The sequence below is a fragment of the Scophthalmus maximus genome, chromosome 9 (assembly GCF_022379125.1).
Source record: "Scophthalmus maximus strain ysfricsl-2021 chromosome 9, ASM2237912v1, whole genome shotgun sequence".
Taxonomy (NCBI): Eukaryota; Metazoa; Chordata; class Actinopteri; order Pleuronectiformes; family Scophthalmidae; genus Scophthalmus; species Scophthalmus maximus.
In genome coordinates this window covers 21595262-21616435 of record NC_061523.1, presented here as the reverse complement: position 1 = coordinate 21616435, position 21174 = coordinate 21595262, and the positions used below count along the sequence as shown (strand labels likewise).

At 44.8% G+C, this 21174-nt stretch overlaps 1 protein-coding gene across 13 annotated transcripts in view; it reads left to right on the top strand.

The window, feature by feature from the left end:
• Positions 1–21174, top strand: part of LOC118319995 (LIM and calponin homology domains-containing protein 1-like) — an 86267-nt gene that overhangs the window by 57039 nt on the left and 8054 nt on the right. For 7 of the 13 annotated variants that reach the window (XM_047334295.1, XM_047334296.1, XM_047334298.1 and 4 more), the window contains 14 exons: positions 4645–4903; positions 6654–6917; positions 9218–9601; positions 11073–11108; positions 12615–12741; positions 12968–13125; positions 13498–13978; positions 16129–16506; positions 17142–17250; positions 17432–17529; positions 17644–17749; positions 18649–18723; positions 18855–18883; positions 20174–20287. In XM_047334295.1, the coding sequence (XP_047190251.1) occupies positions 4645–4903; positions 6654–6917; positions 9218–9601; positions 11073–11108; positions 12615–12741; positions 12968–13125; positions 13498–13978; positions 16129–16506; positions 17142–17250; positions 17432–17529; positions 17644–17749; positions 18649–18723; positions 18855–18883; positions 20174–20287 (2618 nt within the window). The remainder of the gene's footprint in view (positions 1–4644; positions 4904–6653; positions 6918–9217; positions 9602–11072; positions 11109–12614; positions 12742–12967; positions 13126–13497; positions 13979–16128; positions 16507–17141; positions 17251–17431; positions 17530–17643; positions 17750–18648; positions 18724–18854; positions 18884–20173; positions 20288–21174) is intronic. The other 6 variants (XM_047334297.1, XM_047334299.1, XM_047334300.1 and 3 more) reach the window with 6 other exon arrangements.

Sequence of the window (21174 nt, the reverse complement as noted above, 5' to 3'; positions counted from 1 at the left end):
ATATGCTCAGTGTTATCATGGTTAATATTTTGGATGCAATCGCATCAAATACAGTGTTCAAAGAAAGATTCCTGGGTCAGCAGATGATTAAATATAATGATTTCCCCACTTTATTTTCACTTTAGAGATCAATACACTCTTAGTCCACACTGATGGATAGTACAATAAAGAAGCACAGATATAATAAAACCGCATAAAAGATGTAACAGATAATACAAACTAGATAAAATACAAATGTAAACTGCCAAAAACTGCTGGAAGGCTGTTTTCTGTGTTTGTGTTGAAGTAATAAAGGGAGTTAAAAATAAAGTGTGTGCACGCGTCACTGGAAGCAGCTGATTGCTACGCTGCGTTTGAATTTGACCCTTTTCAAATTCCAATGACGGCCTATAAAAGGTTACAACTCGTCGGGACGAAATGTTAAATATGTTTCACAAAATACAGGGCGAGACCAAGCATCCAGTCCGACCACGTTCTTGTGTGGAGGGAAGTCTAAAACCCAAGACGGTCAAAATTCGACTTTAGTAAACAAAGTAGTGCGTCACTCTTGTTTATCGGTTGTGGAATTTTGAAATTCTCTGCCATATTTAGTGCATCGATAGTCATCAATTAGAGCCAATTTTAGTATCGGATCCTCCGAATCCAAAACAAACGCAACAGGCTCATATTTCATTGACGTTCAACGATTAATAAAGGTGAGATCTCTTCCACATTAGCCGCAGTTGGTCAGAATGCAAAGCTGCCACAACAAGACATTAAATTAAAAACCTCTCGCTTTTACAACCAATGCAACAACGATTCTCTCCAGCAACATGTGACCACCAGCTGATGAGTCACGTTGTCAAGGAGCTTGTATTCCCATGAAGCAAAGGGAGGAAATTGCTAACCGATGACTGCACATCCTCTCAAAGGTGCTTGATTTGATGATGCAGTTTTCATAACCTCTTTGTGGCTTCATAGAATGAAGAGGTTAGTCACTTTTTTTTTCAGTTAAACACTTTCGGAGTTGCATGTCTGATCATATTTCTAGACCTCAGCCGCTGTTCTCATCATGTCTGTGTTCGGGTCAGTCCCAGGAGGCGCAGGTGGGAAAGGGGAGAACGGGACAACAGTGGCGTCATCAAAACCGACCACAAGAGAACTCTGATTACGCCCAGAACAAGAGTATCCATTTATTAACATGCACACAGGCTGAACTCGGCCCCTGGCCTTGAGACAGGTTCACTATTCAGACCTGTAAACCGACTTCCTCCTGACAGTAATTAGGGAACAGGAAAAATGAGTTTAATTCAATCTCTGAAAGAAATTCAATATTGCCCGTGTTCCTTTGTTTGGGCCAAGTCTGCATGGATACACTTTTGATAAAAGAGGCACTTTGTGCTCCTGGTGCTGGTAGAGTAAAGCCATCCTCCTCCCTCTCTTAATTTTGCAGCGAAAGAATAAACTGAATGACGTCACTGAGGTGGTTTTGTAGAAAATATTGCCCCTCGGATTCGCCTGAAAGGATTTCACACCACGCGCCTTCACGCTCCGCTTCAAACAGCTGATCCTATCTGCCGTGTTTAGATGATCATATCTGACCTACTGTAACACTGTCTGTTTGAGGACATAACTCTAATCCAACACACACACACACACACACACACACACACACACACACACACACACGTTTATAGAATAATTCTTTAAGTCGTTGAATCTGTTTTCGGACACGAACTCGAAGGAATTTGCCTTTCACTCATGATAAACGCAGCATGAGGTCGTCGGAGTCAATCACATCTGTTTTGTCAAGCACTTTGAACTGCATTTGATTTGTTTGAAAGGTGCTATATAGATAAAGTTTGATTGATTGAGTAAGGCAGAAAAGGAACATCTCCGGAACATTCGGTGGCGTCTGGGTGGAGGGGTGATGCAGGAGGCAGGACAGGACGATAAAGTGTCTGCAACGACTTCCCCTGCTCTGCTCTCACACGGGCTCACTCGGGACATTGTCCGGAAACTTAACTGGGCTGCTGGCCGGAGAAGTTCTGGCATTTGCTTCTCAGACATGCACTGGAGTCCTGAACTCCGCCGGAGGAAGACGCCACAGAACGCCCCGGAGTTCGCCGCATGTGAACGGCGAAAAATGTCTGGACGCGATGTCCTCAATTCACGTCAGGAAATAAAAGCTACACAGCCCTTCCGGAATATTTTAGGAACATTGCTGGACTTTGGTGCATGTCTGAAAGCACCGTCAGCTCTAACTGAACCAGTTCTAACCGGACACTTCACAGCGGCGGAGGCGGATCTACCAGTCAAAATGTGTAGTTTGTACTTTTGTACGACTAAACAAAAGCAGGCTTCTTGCTCTCAAGCCAGACGAAAGCTCCACACATCTGTGTCACATGAGGAAGGGGGGGGGACTGATTCATACATGTATTTTGTGGCCGTATGAATAGTGTCCAAGCTTCATCCTTGAAAAGTGTCATCATCTATTTCCCTTAAATGACAGCAGAAGTCTTAAAGGGGGGAATCAGTGTCAATCTGCATTTCGTATTTCTCTTCCAGCCTTCCAGTCACTTCTGACGCGTATTGAACCGGACTCCTCTCGCTCTTCCTTTTTTCCCCTGTGGCACGACGGCATGTTGATGATTATTGATGTAAATGAGTCTTTTTGAAGCTCCGGCACCGCATTGGCACTGACCCCACGAAAAGAAAAAAAACCCGTCGTCGAGCGTCAGCGCTACCACACGAGGCTGGAGACGAGATCGCGCCCGAGAAAAAGACACGTGTTGTTCCTTAAAAGACGGATCGACCCTCGTGTTCCCAACCGATGGGTTAAGAAGTCATAATTGAACCGTTACAGATATCTCCAGGCCTCTTCTGGACTTTGTTCTGTCAATCTCTTTTTTTTTTTTTCTTCCTTTGGACCGCATAAAACTGAAGAAAAGTCTATTTCTAGAAAGAGAGAGAAGAACAGTTTTTTTTTAAAAATTGAGATTTATTTCCACTGATAGCTGCGGTTGCTTCCATATGTATCTGCTCAAACCCAGTGGAGGACTTTATGGGGTTTTGATCTGTTTGAAATTGTGGGTTTATACTTGGAATATATATATATATATATATATATATATATAAATTGAGTCATAAATCCATAGGTCATAGATTGAGTACACATGCATCCAAAGGGAGGGGAATTCCAGTAGCACATGTGCTGAGCATCTTGGGGGCGAAAAGGAATTTTTTGGTGGGGCGGGGGGAGACCTTGGGCAAAGCAAGGCCGCAGGTATCCGTTTTCTGCCGTTTGAACTTACTGAATCCGGAGCAGAATGAGCGTAAAAGGGGCTAAATTAAGGTGAAAAAAAACCCAACGTGCTTCAGGTAGATCCCTGGAATTATAAACATCACATTGGAAGATCTCGCAGAGGAATTTAAGACTCAGGAGCAGGGAAAGTCCTTGAGCGATGCACTTCTGCAAAGCCAGGTGTTTCCTCCGACGGTCATGCTTAATGTCCCGATTCAGACAGACGCCGCGGCATCTTAAGTGAATTCTTCCGAACTGCAGGCTAGAATTTAGTCAGCCCGAGCTGCACCATACAAATCTAAGTAATGATTTATGTGACTTGAAGAAAAGGAAAGGGCTAAAAAACGGCCATCAACCTGTTGGAGGATGATTTATGTTCAGCCACTGGAATGCACTGTGTATAATAACACGGTAGCGGCACTATAATGTTTTGTGGGTCTATAAACTGTAAAGGTTTTAAGTGAGTTTTTCCTGCCAATCTTATTTGTTGTATCTTTCCCTCCCTCCCATTCTGAGTCTGCCTCGCTCTGTCTCTATATGACTCAGCAGCCGGGTGCCTCTTTTCTCTCTGGGAGGCTCTGAGGGGGAATCACAGTCAATTTCAAAAGCCTTTATCATTTAGAAAGTATTAAAACACATTAGAGACACCGCTGCCTTCATACGCTTTCATCATAAGTGCCGCAAAAATAAATATATGTACAAGATTTATGTTGACTGGAGATCTATGTCATGGAAAATATTTTGCAATTCATATGTTGTGAATGGTTCGAGATAAATAAAGATCAAATCAAATCAGATGACGGTTTAGCCACAGTATAGGTTAAAAGAATTTGCTGCCCCCAATTTTTGTTGTTGTTGTTTTCTTAAAATTTGAATCTCTTGCGAATCCGAAAATTACAGAACAGATGAGAATAGTGCTGACATGCTTTATGAGTTCCCTTTACCGCGCACTTTGGGCTTTTTAACTTTGCAGACCTTTAACACCCAAAAAAAGTATTTAACACACAAGAGGAAATCGAAAAACTAAATATGCATCATATGTGTCCTTAAAAGTAATTTTACATTTTTATGTATTTATTTATAAGCTTTCAGTCAGTGACCTCAATCAGATCACACAGAAATGAAACCTCTTTCTAAGTGCAGTTATTGAATCATTGACTTCATCTGTACTTAATGAAAATAAACTTCTCTCTCACTGTCTCTTGAATAAAAATATGGGTTTTTTTTAAATGGCTAAGTTTCATATGAGGAGGAAGCTTATTTTATGGCAATTATGGGGTCAAATACAGAATGATTCATCTCTGATTTAAACTTTCCATTTAATAAACTCCTTCGTCCCCTCGTCTCCCCCTCCTGGACAGGCCGCGGCAGCGACTCCGAGTCCGACGGCGCCCCCCACAGGAAGATGCCGGACATCCGCAAGGACGACATGTCGGCGCGGCGGACGTCCGTCACCGAGCTGCGAACGGCCATGCCCTTCAACCAGTACCTGCCCAACAGGAGCAACCAGAGCGGATATGTGCCGGCGCCGCTCCGCAGGAAGAAAACCGACAAAGAGGAGGGCACACGCAAGAGCTGGAGCACCGCCACGTCACCCGTAGGGGGCGACAGACCTTTCAGGTGAGCGTGACTGTGGTGACAAACGATGGAAGCAACAAAATGTTGTTGTTTTTCAGGCTAGTCCGAACGAAATCTTCAAATCCGACCAGACCATTGTTTAATACAGTTTACATGATGAGAGAGTTATGTTTCAGTTTCCTTACACTGAAGATTTGTGCTCAGAGAATAACAATGACACTTTTCACTACAAGGTTTTTTGCGAAGATGCTCAATTTTGTTTTTTATCGTCAAAGCAATTGCAAATATCACATTAAACATTGCACGTTTCTGTCCAGAGAACATTATTACTTACAACAAAACATGGTTTTCCTGCATATATTAGACATTTACATATAAATCTAGTAACTGAGGTGAGTTGAGTGACTCTGGTGGTACAGACTTTGACAGCTTAATAAACTGGACACGTTTGTTCGACCATGAAGTTGTTGATATTGATTCCTGCAAAAAAAAAAAAAACTTGTTACAATTTATTTGTGGCAGCGAAATCCACATTTCTCCTTGTAGCCGAAAAACCTACCTACGATGATTTAGTCTCCATTCTGCTCGACTAAATTAGCTTATGGAATTTAGGACAAAGTGGTATGTTGGTGAAGGCAGAGCATGAAGGTAATTAATACAATTTGGTCAGTTTTTATCAATTGCAAAAAAAATTACTTCACTGACTGACAGAACGATGGGAAAACAAATCATGTGTTTATCTCCATGGATGGATTTTGAGGTTTTAACAATTTTAGTAATTGTGTGGCTCCAAGTGTCACTTGCTCAAATTACAAAAGTCTGAAATGAAACTTTTCAGCCATTGGATTTTTTTTCCCCCTGCCCAGTACTGTACAGATGGGAGTGGCTGATGGAGGCCAGATGTGGGTTTTGTATGTTTGTTTTCGGACTCTGATATAGAAGCGAGAGTGTGAAATACTGTACATGGACAAAACTGAGGCAGATTAAACGTCTCTTATTGGCGTTCGCCAGTTTGGCCTTGTCGCCGTGCGAGATCGTAAATTAAGAATTTGATCGTCAGTGGAATTCACTTTAGACGTTTTCCGATTTCTGCTGAAGAAGTAGATTCCACAATGTGCTTTTGATCGGGTGTTGCGTCAGCGCGTGTGCGTACGTGCGTGCGCGTGTGTGTGTGTGTGCAGTGTTATTGTTGGGCGTTAGGGAGTGTTGGGGGGTTGTCAGGGCTAGTGTTTTGAGGTTTGGATGAATAACTGTTTGGCTGCATTGAAGGACAACAGCGGGGAGATTGAACAAATATCTGCAGCCGTTTCCAAAAACAGTCGTGAGTAGGTGGATAATACACAGAAGGGAATCGTGTGTACTGTGAGTGTGTTGTGCCTGTGTGCATCTCCCAGTGTGCGCTGTCATTTGCCCCCGTTGTTAAATTCATCCATCATGTTATGTTCCATCAAAGTGCATGTGTTAATTTGCATTTATTGTTTTCCTTTTGTTTTTTCTCCCTCTCCATCATATGTTATCATTGTGTTTCCCCTTCTGCCTCCTCCACATATGTGTGTCGTCCGCACCTCGCGACTCGTCTCGTTGCAACTCCCCTTGTGTCATTGTCGCTAACTGATAACAACGTCCTTCCCCCCCGTGTGTGTGTGTGTGTGTGTGTGTGTGTGTGTGTGTGTGTGTGTGTGTGTGTGTGTGTGTGTGTGTGTGTGTGTGTGTGTGTGTGTGTGTGTGTGTGTGTGTGTGTGTGTGTGTGTGTGTGTGTGTGTGTGTGAATGGCTAACGGCTAACGTCACAGTCCAAATGAGATCCGTAGCTTAGACACCCCGAGTCCGTCTCCCACCCCGCCCCTTGAACCCCAGACACCGATTCACCAGGAGCGTCACAGTGTAAAGGATGAGGAGGAGGAAGGGAGGCGTGCTGCATCATCCATACCTCGCATTGAGATCCATTCAGCGAGCGCGAGGAGGAGCAGTGACCCTCCGCCCTGTAGACTCCCCCGGCCCCACGCAGAGCCCCCCTCGGAGGCCGTGACTCACCTGACGGTCACCTCTGAGCAAAGGTCTTCACCTTATTTCATGTCTTTTCTCTGAAATCATCAGTCCAATACTCTTATTTTTTTTATATGAAATTCCTAGTTTCTCTTACTGAACCAAATCGAAATGATGTTCATCATGACTTGTCTTAAAAGCTGTTTTTTAGATATGTGATCCAATTTTCCGGACATTTTACGAAACATTTTGCCTGTCACATACGGTGAGCGCAGTCATACGCGTTCAAAATTAAAATTATTATTATTAATAGTTTATATGGTTTTTTGATTTTTAATCTAAAGCGGAAAAGCCACAGATATTACACATTGCAGTCCGTGTACAGATCCTGAGAAGCACTGCTGACTATGTGGAAAAAATTAACACAAGCCATCTGTGTCTCCCGAGGGAGCTGCTGTGTGGTGTCTGATAAATATGTCTCAAATGATGTCACTTGAGGCAGACACATTGAATAATGAAAAACAATCTCAGACAGGAGTGAGCTTTACCAGACCTGTCGCTGCTCCTCGTCTCTGCTCCAACGTAGCAGCTCGAGGTCACAGTTCATCAGCCGCCGCCGGTATAACACTCCAAGCAAACGTCATTGGTCAACTTGCATTGTGGGTAATGTAGGCACCAGGTTTTGCCAAGGGGGATGCATTCGACTACTGCGTCACTGCTGCTGAGGCCTTTTGCCTACACCAGCATACAGATCAAGTGAATTCTATTTTTACTTCTCAAAGCACTGGAAAAATGAATCTCAGCGGCGGCGCATCAGTCCAAAACCAATATTCCCGTCGGTGAGGATAGTCCACAGACTTCAGGACCAATTTCTTTTTTCTTTTGAAAGTAGGAAAATGGTTCCAATTGTCACAGCTGGCGTTTCCATTGGGCCACTTAGTGCTCTTTGGCACTATCGTCACCGTATCATCGCTTCCACTGCCGTTCTCATCCCGCGTAGCTCAACAATGAGTGGGTAACAGGAACAACAGTGTTATTATTATACAGCGGCCTTTACCCAGCATGCTTCATCCCAGGGCCGCGCATTTCACAGCTGGTGTCGGGTAACAAGGTGAGGATCACGGGCTGTCAAGAAACACAATGTTGTTGTTCCATTTTACAGCTCCCGACGTCCAAGTGCGATCATGTGCGGTTGCCCGCGCGTTCTTTTCTCTCGTTATATTTCACAATCCTGTGTTATTTCCTCGCCAGGCAGACGTTTGGTTCCCAGGCCTGTTGGAAGAGCTTATTACAGTCACTATTTTTTCCGTTTCCAGCTATTTTCTGGCACTGACGCGGTGGCATTGATTGGCTTGTCAGCACTTCAAGGGAGTGAAAGGGATCCTCGGTAGAAATCTGACGTGTCGAGCTGTTTTCCAAGGGAAAAGTGGGAGTTCTAGGCTTATTTAGGTGGAAACAGCTGGTGGGTTTTTTTTTCTGTAGTTTTGTGTCGCCACCTCTAAACAAAAAGAGCTGTAATCGCACCAACATATCTGTGTTTTGTGTTGTAACGTCCCTTTTTTTTTTTTTTAAGCAAAACACTGCTGAGATGTTTGTTACAGTTTGTTTGGATGGAGGAGTTGAGCTTATATCAGCTCCCTGAGCTGTTGACTGTGTTTCTTATCTCAGCAGACGTCAGACATTTCGCGGGTAAATATTGCTCTTTAGTACAACAGGGGACTTGGCTGATTAAAAGAAAAATAGATGCAATGTAGAGAAAGAAGACATAGAACGAGCAGGAACCAAGAAACCACAATTGATGGGCCTCCGCTTCTGTTTGCACTTGACCTTTCCGTCAAAACTTCTGCCAGAAACTGCACAAACCTGCATGTACAAACAACAAACACACACACACACACACACACACACACACACACACACACACACACACACACACACACACACACACACACACACACACACACACTCACAGGGAACACGGAACATGCGACCCACCCTCAGGATGTAAGGAAATGAGGCCGTCTTCCTTCCCCGACCCCGAGCAGGCTGGAAATGAAGGCCAGTCTCTCTCTCTCTCTCTCTCTCTCCCTGCTATGCATTCTGGGAATTTACAGTCCAATAATAAGCCTCCAAAAAGAGTTAGCTGTTCATCACAGGGGTGACAAACCACGGGAGCGCCGCTCAGTGGATTTTTCTTTTTTGTTTTCACATCCAGTCTGCTCCGAAATGGATTTGTGACCACGCTGTGCTGTTTTCTTAGATTTATGTGTCGGGGGAACACTAGACTCCTCCAGGAGGAAAAATGCCGTCTGATGATGTAGGATGATAACCAGACTGCAGTTCGTTTTTTAGTTTGCTTTGCTCTCTGCAGCACCCCAGCTCGCTCATGCTCGGAGGAACTCTTCCACCATTCGACGACTCTGGCGGGAGGCGGCGCGGCGGCGGTCGCCACAGGCCCCGGGAAAAAACACGCACCTACGGCGACAGAGGCCGGAGCGAGGAAGGGGGTCCCCGGTGCGCCGCCAGTCGGCGACTCGGAGCAGGACGAGAAGCGGGCCCGTCGGACGCCCACCTCTCCTAAGGCCATCGCCGCGCAAACGAGTCCCTCCCGCTTCCTCCCCGTGCCTGCCACCGCGGCAACGACTTTAAAGGATACGGCGGAGGCGGGCCGACGGAAGGCCAGGGCCCTGAGCGAAAGCAACGACCCGCAAGGAGGAGGAGGGACGCCCTGGTTGGACGGCAATCTTCCAGCAACGTGAGCCCCGTCCAGCAAACTACACTACATTTTATGAAAGGTTGCGGCGTTGGAACAAAATATATATCCACTTGTGTTAACTAAAGGAATCTACTGTTGAATACTCTCAGCATGTGACCTTGACCTCACACGGCGATGCTCCTACGAGCGTCGACGACTTAACCACCTCAAGGATCGCATGAGATTTTTAACATGACTGCAAATTTATAATTTATTTTTTTGCCTAAAATGTTTTGTTATTGTACACAGAATGCATGGAAACTCTGGAAACTCTTTTTTTTTTTTTTTTCTCACTGCCTTGTTTTTTTTTTATGCTTTTACGAAAAAAAGAAAAAGCTATATTTGAGATATTTTAATTATTTGAGAATGTTGTTAGATTATTAACTTCGCATGACCTTAGTTGGAAACCTTTGATCTCCTCATGAGACTTGATCAGGGCATGACTCCAGTTGATGGTGAATTGGATTTTATCCAGTTTGGACCACAATATTTAGGGCTGCAACTAACGATTCTTTTCATAATCGATTATTGTCTTGATTAATCGATTAGTTGTTTCGTTTGGTTCACTGTCACGGAGGAGCAAAAAATCCGAAGCTGAAATCAGAGAATCTTGCTCTTTTTTTCCCTAAAAAACTACTTATCATCAAAATAGTTGGTGATTCATTTACTATCACATGAATCGATTAGCTGTTGCAGCTCTAAAAATATTACTAAAAAATAAGTTTGAATTCATCTTCATCTTTAAACACATATAAATGCAATTTGTCATTGTTGGTCATTCCCTGTATGACAACGAATCAAAACACGTCAAATTACTCCAACAAATACCGCATGGCATATAGCGATCTTCCTCTTCTCTTATTTGAGTCTTCTTTTCCTTTTGTGGCGAGCGACCACAAGCCACACTTTGTCTCACACCCCTCTGACATCGGAGGCAGCTCCATTAAAAAAAAAGTGGCGGTCACAGACAAAAAGAGAAGCCACATCCTTCATGTCGCTCTTTGTCCTTGTCTAATACAAACACAAAAAGACGCATGTGCTTATTTTTACTGCCTTTGATAATGTTCTGAGATTGTTGCTTTGTGCATCTGCTGTGTGTCAGCAGAGTGTTTTGTTTTTGCAAATGCTGCAGTCATTTTTTTTCTCTCCTGTTCTGGCTGTGTTTTGGATAAGACTGCCCCCTAGTGCCTGGTTCAGCGATGTTAAAACCTGGGAACTGACAAATACATCTGTGCAAACACACACAGACCACCAGGCACACCAACCCTGTCCTGAACGTATTCTGTATTTAATCTGGCATAACTACGTTGTTGTCAGCTACTCCATCACTGTGTTTTCAGGAGTGGAAGATGAGTTTCTCTCTGGAATGTACCTGTGTTCATTTGTGACGGTGTTCTCTCTGTCTCTCTCTCTCTCTCTCTCTCTCTCTCTCTCTCTCTCTCTCTCTCTCCCTCTCTCCATCCTTGTGTAGATTCAGCCACACAGATAGTGTGTCGGATGATTCGCAGTAAGTTGTCTTTTGTAGCACTCCGCTGCCCGGCGTCGCGCCGCTCTGCACTGCGAAGCAAAACCTTGCTCGACCAGTTTTTATTCATGCAAGAAGAGGAAAAAACTGCCAACAACAACTTAAAATACTTGACGTCAGAGGTTTTAGTTGTTGTTGCTTTTATTTATTTCTTACTAATATTCTCCAATTTTTTCAGACTGGTTTACTCTAAAAAAAATAATAAAAAAAATTGAATTATCTGCTAGTTTTTAATAAGTGCTCTAATTTTTGTTGAAGCTCCATTAAATACATTTTCAGGCAAAATTTTGAGTCGTCCGAGATCAATTAATTTCAAAACTACACTTTTATGTCAAGACGGGAAATTATGCAGATTTCTGTTTTCATGGAGTCGTGTGTTGCAGTACTGGTACACTCCACCAGGGCTGATGTATCACTACATTTCAACAACATGAAATCTTTCTTTGCATGGACACTGTCTCCCAAATCAGCAGATTTTTTCCCCCTCTACTTGCAGTAAAAACTGTAAAACAATAAGTTAGATATTACTCGGGGTGAACATGTTTGGCAGTTTGGTTTACCAGTGTCAAACAATGTCCCTAGCCTTTACACTTAATCCGTAATGTATGAAACATATGTTTTGGAGGAATCGTTTGGAGGATATTGTTGAAAGTCCTCTCCGATTCCTCCAGTGCCTGGAGCAGCGGCTGTGGACGGAACTTACTAAACTATATGCTGCTCTGACATCAGCGCAGTGCTTCTGCTGCATGTTTCACGTAACAACCATTTGAACCCCCCCCCCCCCCCCCACATCGCATCCCATGTCTCATGAAATACTTATCATCGTGCTCATGTCCTATGCTGTACCTGCCTTTTATCTAAAAACGGATGATTTAACAATACTGTAAACTTTCTGTAACCTTTGCTTTTTGCCTGTATGAATATACTGTTGTTGGGGGTTTTTTTGCATCTCTTTCACTCGCGTCAGAATGTTACTAAAAGCTTCACGACAACCGTTGCCTGCACATGAAGCTGATGTTTTCCAATTAAATGGAGTCTTGACATTTAATGTGATGCATTTTCTGTTTTAAACAAATGTTAGATTGACACATGAGACAAAGCGACATTGAGGGAGAAACGCTGTTTGATTTGGGTGTAGCGGCAGAATGATGCTCATCTAAAATCTTAGTCATTACTATAGGGTGGGCATGAGTTTATCTTTGAAGATGCACAGTTTTGAATCCATCTAATTAAAAAATGAGATTTTACTGCACTGTATTTTCCTCCTCATGAATCATTTATGGGTGCTTTTAATTTTTTTGACCTGTTAACCGCTGCTGAGACTTGGAAAGGTTTAGCCTCAAAGTGTTTGTTTTTGTCCTGTGGCCATTGGGACTGTATGAAACCGATTAAATGGCCAATACACAAATTCAATGTTCTACTGTACTTGCAGTACAATGAGTTTTTCATCATCCATATTCCCTGTCTCTCTCTGTCTCTCGTCCCCAGGAGTGTGAGTATGATCGACATGCGAGGCGAGGACGAGTCCATGTTGCAGCCCCACAGTCAGGTGCGCCACGAGCTGATGCACAATCAGTACAACAAGTTGAAGGAAGAGGAGGATCACTGGCAGGACGTGAGTGTCTCCCCGTTGTCTCACTTCACATCAATATTCGTGTTCCTTTTCATCTCTTGAGTTGGAAAAACTCCCAGTAATATCTCGCTGTGTCCCAATTAAACAACTTGAACCGAGTGCTCGAGAGCGCCGCATGTCTCACATCGCTACTAAGCCAAGCTTTGTGTCTTAATTTGGATCTTTCACACTTACAATTTGCTCGTTTGTGTGTGTGTGTGTGTGTCAGGACCTGGCGCGGTGGAAAAACCGCAGGAGGAGCGTTTCTCAGGATCTGATCAAGAAGGAGGAGGAGAGGAAGACGATGGAGAACCTGCTGACCGGAGAGCCCTGCACCTCGCAGAGGAGGAGAAGCATCAAGACGTACAGAGAGATCGTGGAGGACAAGTACGTGGAATACACACAAAACAAGTAGGACGAGCGCTTGTCAAGCTAATGTTCCACCTGAGACGCCGATGGTGCACGTGCAAGAACTGCACCAGAGTAGTGGAAAAGTAGGTCTTTGTCAGAGAAGGGAACTTAATGTACAACCTCAAAGGTGACTGTGACTCCTCCCCCTTCCACAGGGAAAAGTGAGAAAGGAAGAATCAACCTAAATGTAGAGAATTAGAAATAAGAGAACTCTCGTTGTGATGGATAATAATAATTTTAAATCCTTTTAAGTCTTGTGCGTTTCTTTGTTCGTCCACGTTGGATGTTTCTGCTAACGTCAGCCACCTGGTTTGTCTTATTAAATCAATTTCCTTTGGACGACAACAGGGAGCGTCGTGAGGAGGATCTGCGGAACGCCTACCGAAGAGCCCGGACCCCCGAGGAGGCGTCGTTCGTCCTCCAGCGCTACGCCCAGCGCTTCTCCATCAGCGAGGCGATCCTGGAGCGCCTGCAGCTGCCCCAGCTCCTGGATCGCAGCGTATCCGCCGACCCCTCCTTCGCCGGCTCGCCGTTCCCCCTGTCCCTCTCTGCCTCCCCGACGACGCCGGACCCCTTCGACGAGGACCCCGACGGGCCCTTGAGGTTCCTGCGCCAGCAGTCCGCGCCCGCCCCCAAGTTCACGGCCACGCTGGAGGCGCGAATCGAGGAGTTCCCCAAAGACTCGTCCTCCCACCATCGGCCGCAGATCCGCTCCCGCTCGTCCGAGCCGCCGTCCACGCGAGCCCTGTCGCCCAAACCGGTGCCTTTGCTGACGCCCAAGCCTTACTTCGAGCTCCGAGGCAGAGCGGCCGAGCCGTGGGCCAACAAGGTGAGTTTGAGTCTGAGGAGAGAGCTCATGGTTTTACCGCTGACATCACCAGGGGTGACTTGTCAGAGCCCTGATTACGGCCTCATTTAAAGTTGTCTTAAAAAGGTGTTTGGTGATGCACGGTGGCGTAGTGGTTAGCAATTTCGCCTCAAAGCAAGAAGGTTCTGGGTTCGAATCCCAGTTCAAACCAACCAGGGTCTTTCTGTGTGGAGTTTGCATGTTCTTCCCATGTATGCGTGGGTTCTCTCCGGGTTCTCCGGCTTCCTCCCACAGTCCAGAGACATGCAGAATGGGGTTATGTTCATTGGAGACTCTGAATTGACCGTAGGTGTGAATGTGAGAGTGAGTGGTTGTCCGTCTCTGTATGTGGCTCTGCGATAGGCTGGCGACCTGTCCAGGGTGAACCCCGCCTCTCGCCCAATGTCAGCTGGGATTGGCTCCAGCCCCCCCGCGACCCTTAAGTGGATTAAGCGGTAGACGATGGATGGATGGATGGATGGATGGATGGATGAATGGAAAAAGGTGTTTGACAATAAAGTTCTCCTCCTAGACAAACTGAACGATTGAGCTTTTGGTGAATGTAACCACACCACTTGTGTAGCAGGCCGAGCTCTTGTCCTTCCCAGTGTTGGCTTCCCTCCTCGCAGGCCGATGGGTAAATCCCCCTCCGTCTCTCTCGGTATTTACATTAGAATGCCACAGAACCGCCATGGTGATGAGCCAAACTGATTCCTCTGGAGAACACAAGACTTCCCCTCTCAGACGAAGCATGTAATGTTTCAATTTAGCCCCGAGTGCTCACGACAGGATCCATTTCCTTTTTCTTCAGGGAAAAAAACGTCCAAATGGAAATGTTCAAAATGAGATCTTATGTTTTGTCGTGGCGTACAGGGAGGGGGAAGGCAAGTTATTATCGGACCAAACGGAGCAGAGCGCTTTTCTGGAATGTCTTGTCCGGAGCCCGGCTGTGAATGGGGCCCTGTGTTCCCTATTGACTTAAGAAGTTGACAAGTAGGGCCCTCTCAATGTGAAGTGGGCTCCCGGCGGACAAAGAGGGCCCACACAGGCGGGTCCCGGGTGAGGATGAGAAGGTGGAGGCGAAGGTGGGGGGGGGCCGACTGAGAGCCTGCATTCACCCAGCTCCACCACTGTGTCTTAAGTTACCGCTCACCAGGAGCTCCTCACACATACATTAGTGGCTCTTTGTCACCGAGGGCCGGCGTGGTGGTGTGAGCTCCATGAATGGCCCATAACAAACGGAGACGAGAGGCTGGTAGTGAGCACAAATGAGCTACAGTGGGTTTTTAGTTGTGGAGTTACATCACTGAACACTTAAGCCCAAACTCAGGACCAGATGGGAGGAATCTTAAACTGCTTTTGCTTTAATTGATTATAACAAACATATAAAGTATAGTATAAAGTCATACAGCATGTTGCTATGTATTTATCTTTGCTCAACTCCACATTTATCTCCCCAGACATTGTTATTGGTACTTTTTAATGTGTAGAAGTACATCAAGAGCCTCAAGTCAAAATTCCTCGTCTGCACAAACACACACTTGAATATCATATAATATCTAATATTATATCACACACAAAATCAAGCAGTTGCAATTTAAACAAATGTATACTATAAGGAAAGTAAATGTTGGGGTAATTTAATTCAAAAAGTGACATTTTCATATTTATTACACGCTACATGAAATATTCCAAGCCTTTCCTTCATGCACATGAAAATCAAAACTCAAGTCTCAAAATATTCAAATATTTCTTAAGATCAAACGAAAAAGGATCAAATACAGAAATGGCCAACTATTTTCTGTAATTATAGAAATTTTAATTTAAAAAAAGCTTGAATCATTTTAGTTCACGTGTGATGAGTTTAGGATGTATTACATTTTCACTTTTTCACGATATTTTAATATTCTTTTTTAGATGCACCAGTGCAGGTGTGTTGTCTGCACGTTGGCACTTGAGCAAATTCTATCCCACTCTCCTTTGCACAAATGAAGACTGATAACAAAAAAACATCTTAAAATATCAGAAATGTGAAGTACAGGAGAAATGCACTGATGTTAGATGGTTTTGATTGTGGCATTAATAGTATAATACTGTACATACAACACCCTGCCTGTCCTCCTCTGATCCAGGCGGACGGTTTGCTTCGAGTCAACGGCAGCGTAGGAAGTGACGACCATCCCACCACGCCTGAGAGTCGAGGAAGGGAATCTCCTCCTCACTTCGAGGCATCACCTTCCAAAACCTACAGCAGCAGCATCAGCTCTGTAGCTGCCCCCGCCCCTTCCTCCTCCTCGGCAGCATCGCCCGCACATCCCAGTCCACACACCTCCCCCGGAGGAGGAGGAGGAGGAGGAGGAGGAGGAGGAGGAGGAGGAGGAGGAAGCATCCCAGTGTCGACAAAGCCCGAGGAGGCACAAGGTGGCGCCAAAGCAGCTTCTGAGGACGTCGGAGAACAGAGAGTAACGGAGCATTCGTCGCCACCGAGTCGGCCGACCTCACTGCCAGCGGTCAGGACCAGTTGTTGTTGGTGACAGTTAGACCTTGAAATAAAGCAGTGCATGAAGTTAGTAATGAAAAAATATGGTATTTGAAATGGTTATTGTTAAATGTTTGTATTTTGAAAAAAATATTCAATTGCTTTAGTCAGTATTTAAAAAAAACAAAACTTGTTTAATTAGTTGACAATGATTTTTTTTGTACATGCCCACAGGATGGCACCTTCCTTTGCTCAGCATTTTATTTACGGTATAGTTTTCAATGAACAGCCGAATGGGGGTTCTTTGGACCCAGTGTGGATTTTGCAGCACAAACAATATTTTGCATTGCCCCACTTAGATTTTAGATTAAATGTAAATTGAATTAGTTCTCTGGAGTCACAGTAGAACTTTAGGTTTCCTAAACACTGCACTAGAAAGTCCTGCTTTTGTTTTTCTTATTTTAAAACAATTTCAATCTGTCTGCATCTAACAATTACTACGTACAGAGACGACACACTGTCCCCCTCTCCTTCTACATGTGTAGAAATTATTTGGAACAAATCCTATTTATACTGTACAATGTATGAAAGCTTTTGACAAGTTTTATCTCGGTCTGGACCCTCAAGATGCACTGTAAATTTGTAAACATTGTGTTGTCCCTGTAGGAGCTGCAGAAGCCAGAGGAAAGCTTTTGGAAGACGGGAGGCCAGACAGCAGCTGCTCCGGAGGAGAACAACTCAAACGCTGCGGCTCAACCAACACTACTACCTTCAGGTCTGAGAAGCATGCTGACACCTTGTGGTGACTCAAGGACATTACAGCCTGCTGAGTCTAATAGGACTACTGTAATTTGATCTAGAACCATAGAAAAAACCTCTTTTCTACGCCTTTTCTTGTCTGCTTTTCAGTTGATCTCAACATTAGTGGCAAAGTTGTGTTGTTTGTGTGTTTTCAGATGCCAAACAACAGGAAGTAGAAAAGGCTGAACCGTCTGGTCGGGACATCTCCGGTCTGGTCAGCAGCACACAGCAAAGTCCGCCAGTAACTTCACAGGTGAAGCTGCCAACAGAACTATTATATACACTTTGTATCGCCAAACGTATCCAGAGGGAAGAGGAAGCGATCAACCAGCCACAATTAACGTTTAATCTGTGATTCTCCCCTCAGGCGAGTTTCACCAGCTCCCAGGAGTTTTCACACACAAGAGAGAATGTACCAAGCGTAGCTGCATCGGGATCATCTGGATATCACCCGACACAGGAAATCACACCAGGTCAGTGAACTAGGCGCACACACGCAACACAAAGCCAGCAGCTTCTTTTCCATGCACCTCCTGGTTTTTCCTCCTCTCGTTTAAATGAGCATTTTTCTCCCCTTGAGAAAGAGTCCTGGCACTCTTTCTGTTTTGCTCTTGTAGAGCTAGTTGATGGAAACAGAGTCAAAACAGCTGCTGATCATTTATGACCATTATCAGCCTTTTATTATTAGCATGACCGTTGTCACAAAGCTCTGTTTCACCTGTCGTGTCTCCTTATTGAAATGGAAGTGAAGTCTTCTCCTCACTTGTCAACAAGGAGACAGGAACACACGCTAATAAGGAACGAGGCCCAACAAAAAAACATGTACAACAGAATTATAAACTATCGCTATTTGGCAAATGTTCAAACAAAAACATTCGGTTTTGGTTTCCCTATTTTGTCTTTTCTCAGAGATTTTATAGCTCACGGTAGGACTGTCTGGAAAACCCTTCAGACATGCACGGTAGTGCGGACATTTTCCTGAACTTTTCCGAAAAAATTGTCCGAGTGGGCCCACGTGAGAATACAGCGGGGGGGAAATCTGTGGAAAATTCCCAGCGCGCCGGTGGGCATGTCGACGACTGTAAACAAGAAAAAAAACACCATTTTCTTCATGACCCGCCTCTTACGAGACCCCACACAATGTTCCGTAATTTCCCCGTGCGTGTAAACACGTCTGACTCAAACAATCTCATCTGTCGTTCGTCATCCGTGAAAGGCAAAATGTACGGACATTTTCTTAATGTTCATTCCAGCTCCTTGTTTTCACATCTGTTTATCCCTCATCACCCCCCTCCCCTTTCTTTCCTTCCTTCCTTCCTTCCTTCCCTCTTTTCACTTGACCTGCATTTTTTTTTTTTTCATTTCGCCTTAGAGTTTACAAACAGTGTCAGCTCTCCACTGGCAAACAGCAACCCTAAGTTACGGTGGGAGTTCTTCGCTCCAGCAGGTAAACACTTTCATTCATCCGCGGAGCTCGTGTTCCCGCCCCCCTGGTGCTCAATGTCTTTCTAAAGTGTCTGTTTTAAAATTGTATTTCTGACTAACGTTCTCTCTCTCTATCTCTCGTTTGCTCTACAGAGGAGGCAGAAAAGGATTGTGGTGCAAACGTGAGTAAAAAAATCCCCTTCACCGCTTCTCATCTGGCTTATCACGTCCTGCATTGCAGTGGATACCATGAGTTTATTTTACTGCAGACAAAGAGAGTGAAAAAGAACAAATGACAGAATCCCACGGGTGAGATTAAGGGAGCTTCGTAAAAGCTGCTTTCAGACGTGCGCTGAAGTCCGGACATTTTCCTGAACTGTGAGAACGCAAATGTTTCCGTATCGTTTCCCGAAAGATGTCAGAGTGAGCAGCAGGAAAATTTCCGAAGGATTGTCATGGTAGGCGAATGTGCACTGTGCCCAGGCGCCACCCCTCACCTTGATGTGTCCGGAAACGTTCCTGCTGTTGTGAACGCGTCTGACTCTCAGGAAAATCTCCTGCTGCGTTCTTCATGCGTGAACGACAAACTCGTGAGTTCATGTCTGACAACAGCTCAAGTATTTTCCAGTCCAAACTTAAAGAGAGAAAGAAAAATAGACAGACAGATGGAGCAAAATATGATAATTTGCATGTAACACTCATTTCCGTATCTATTTTTTTTTAAATGGATACTAATAAACACGTCTCACAATCTGATAAAGTATTTCGTAAGCACGACAAATACCATACGGGTATTATTATTATTATTATTAGGTAACGGGTAGAAGTTTTTTTGTGAAGTTTTGGTGCAGATGTTGGACTCAGATGTATCTGGGCTCAGCTACAATACCATGGTGTACGCACGCACACACACACACACACACACACACACACACACACACACACACACACACACACACACACACACACACACACACACACACACACACACACACACAGCTGTCGGTGTAGCATGCCAGATGAGGAGGCTGTACGACGACGGCCGAGACTGCTTTTGTTTCCATCTGAGCTCATCTCTCTCTCTCTCTCTCTCTCTCTCTCCCCCTCTCTGTCTTCTCTCTTCGTAGTAGGAGTCCTTTGCCTAGCATTGGAGTAGTGCTGTTGTGGTAGACCAACTATTTCTGTCTCCTCCCTTCCCCTTCTTCTCCTGTGGTTGGACGTGTGTGCACATTGGTGTGTTTGTGTGTGAGTGTGTGCGTTTCTTGGGTGGGTGTGAATATGTGCATGGTGTGTGTGTGTGTGTGTGTGTGTGTGTGTGTGTGTGTGTGTGTGTGTGTGTGTGTGTGTGTGTGTGTGTGTGTGTGTGTGTGTGTGTGTGTGTGTGTGTGTGTGTGTGTGTGTGTGTGTGTGTGTGTGTGTGTGTGTGTGTGTGTGTGTGTGTGTGTGTGTGTGTGTTTGTTGGGGTCTATCAGGTGTCAGTGCCGGTGTTGCCCCAGGCCAGGCGGGTCGACCGCTGGTCCTGGGACCCGGATGAGGAGCGAAAGCGTCAGGAAAGGTGGCAGCAAGAGCAGGAGCGCATGCTGCAGGTACACAGCGAGGCATGGCGCATGAGTTCGACTCACCAATGGAGCTCAGTGGGAAGAGAGTCTTTAGCAACTTGTCCCACAGAAAGAAACAATTGGTTGATGTGAACCTAAGATCTAGGTAATTAATGAGACCTCACACGCGTGCTGATTTAAGTATTCAAACACGCACTCGACCTAGTCCAGCTTTAAAGTTTAACTTCATATTTATTCTTATGTTAAACGTTCAGCCGCTACACATCAACGAGGCTTTGATAACAAAAGACGTGTCAAACCCAACAAAGGCTTTGACACTACAAATATGACTTCTTTACCTTTGTTAAAGATGAAGAGCTTTTCAAATAGTTTGCTACAATATACATATTATAACACACACCTAGGCTCTCTGTTATAGACTATAATCAAAACTCCCGTCTCTTAATTTGCCTCGAATGCAAATGGATTCAAGGGCAGACGGGGGTCACCGATGACGTGTTGACAAAACTACTTGAGTCGATGTGAAGTCCAAGCTTCAATTATCAGATAGTTCCATTTGGATGTTGTGCAGTTTTAAGAAAAATGACCTCTGGCTTTTAAACCAACTGTTTAAACAGCATTTATACTAACTAGATGTTGACATATAGCCATTCATATGCTAGTGAGAAGGTTATGCTGTTAACCAAAGTGTCTTAAAGCCTTTTACATGTCAAACGAAGTTAGCCCCCTGCAGGAGCTCAGTAAGCTTCTGTGTGTCGGTCACTGACCCGCTCAGCTCGCAGGCAGAAGAATTAACTGCGTGTCATTGCTACTTGCAAAGCTTGCCTCCATATTTGTTTTATATATGGAGCACGTCCTCCTCTAAAGTCACGATGCACACTCCGACCACCAGAGGGGGACTTTGTGCAGCGGAA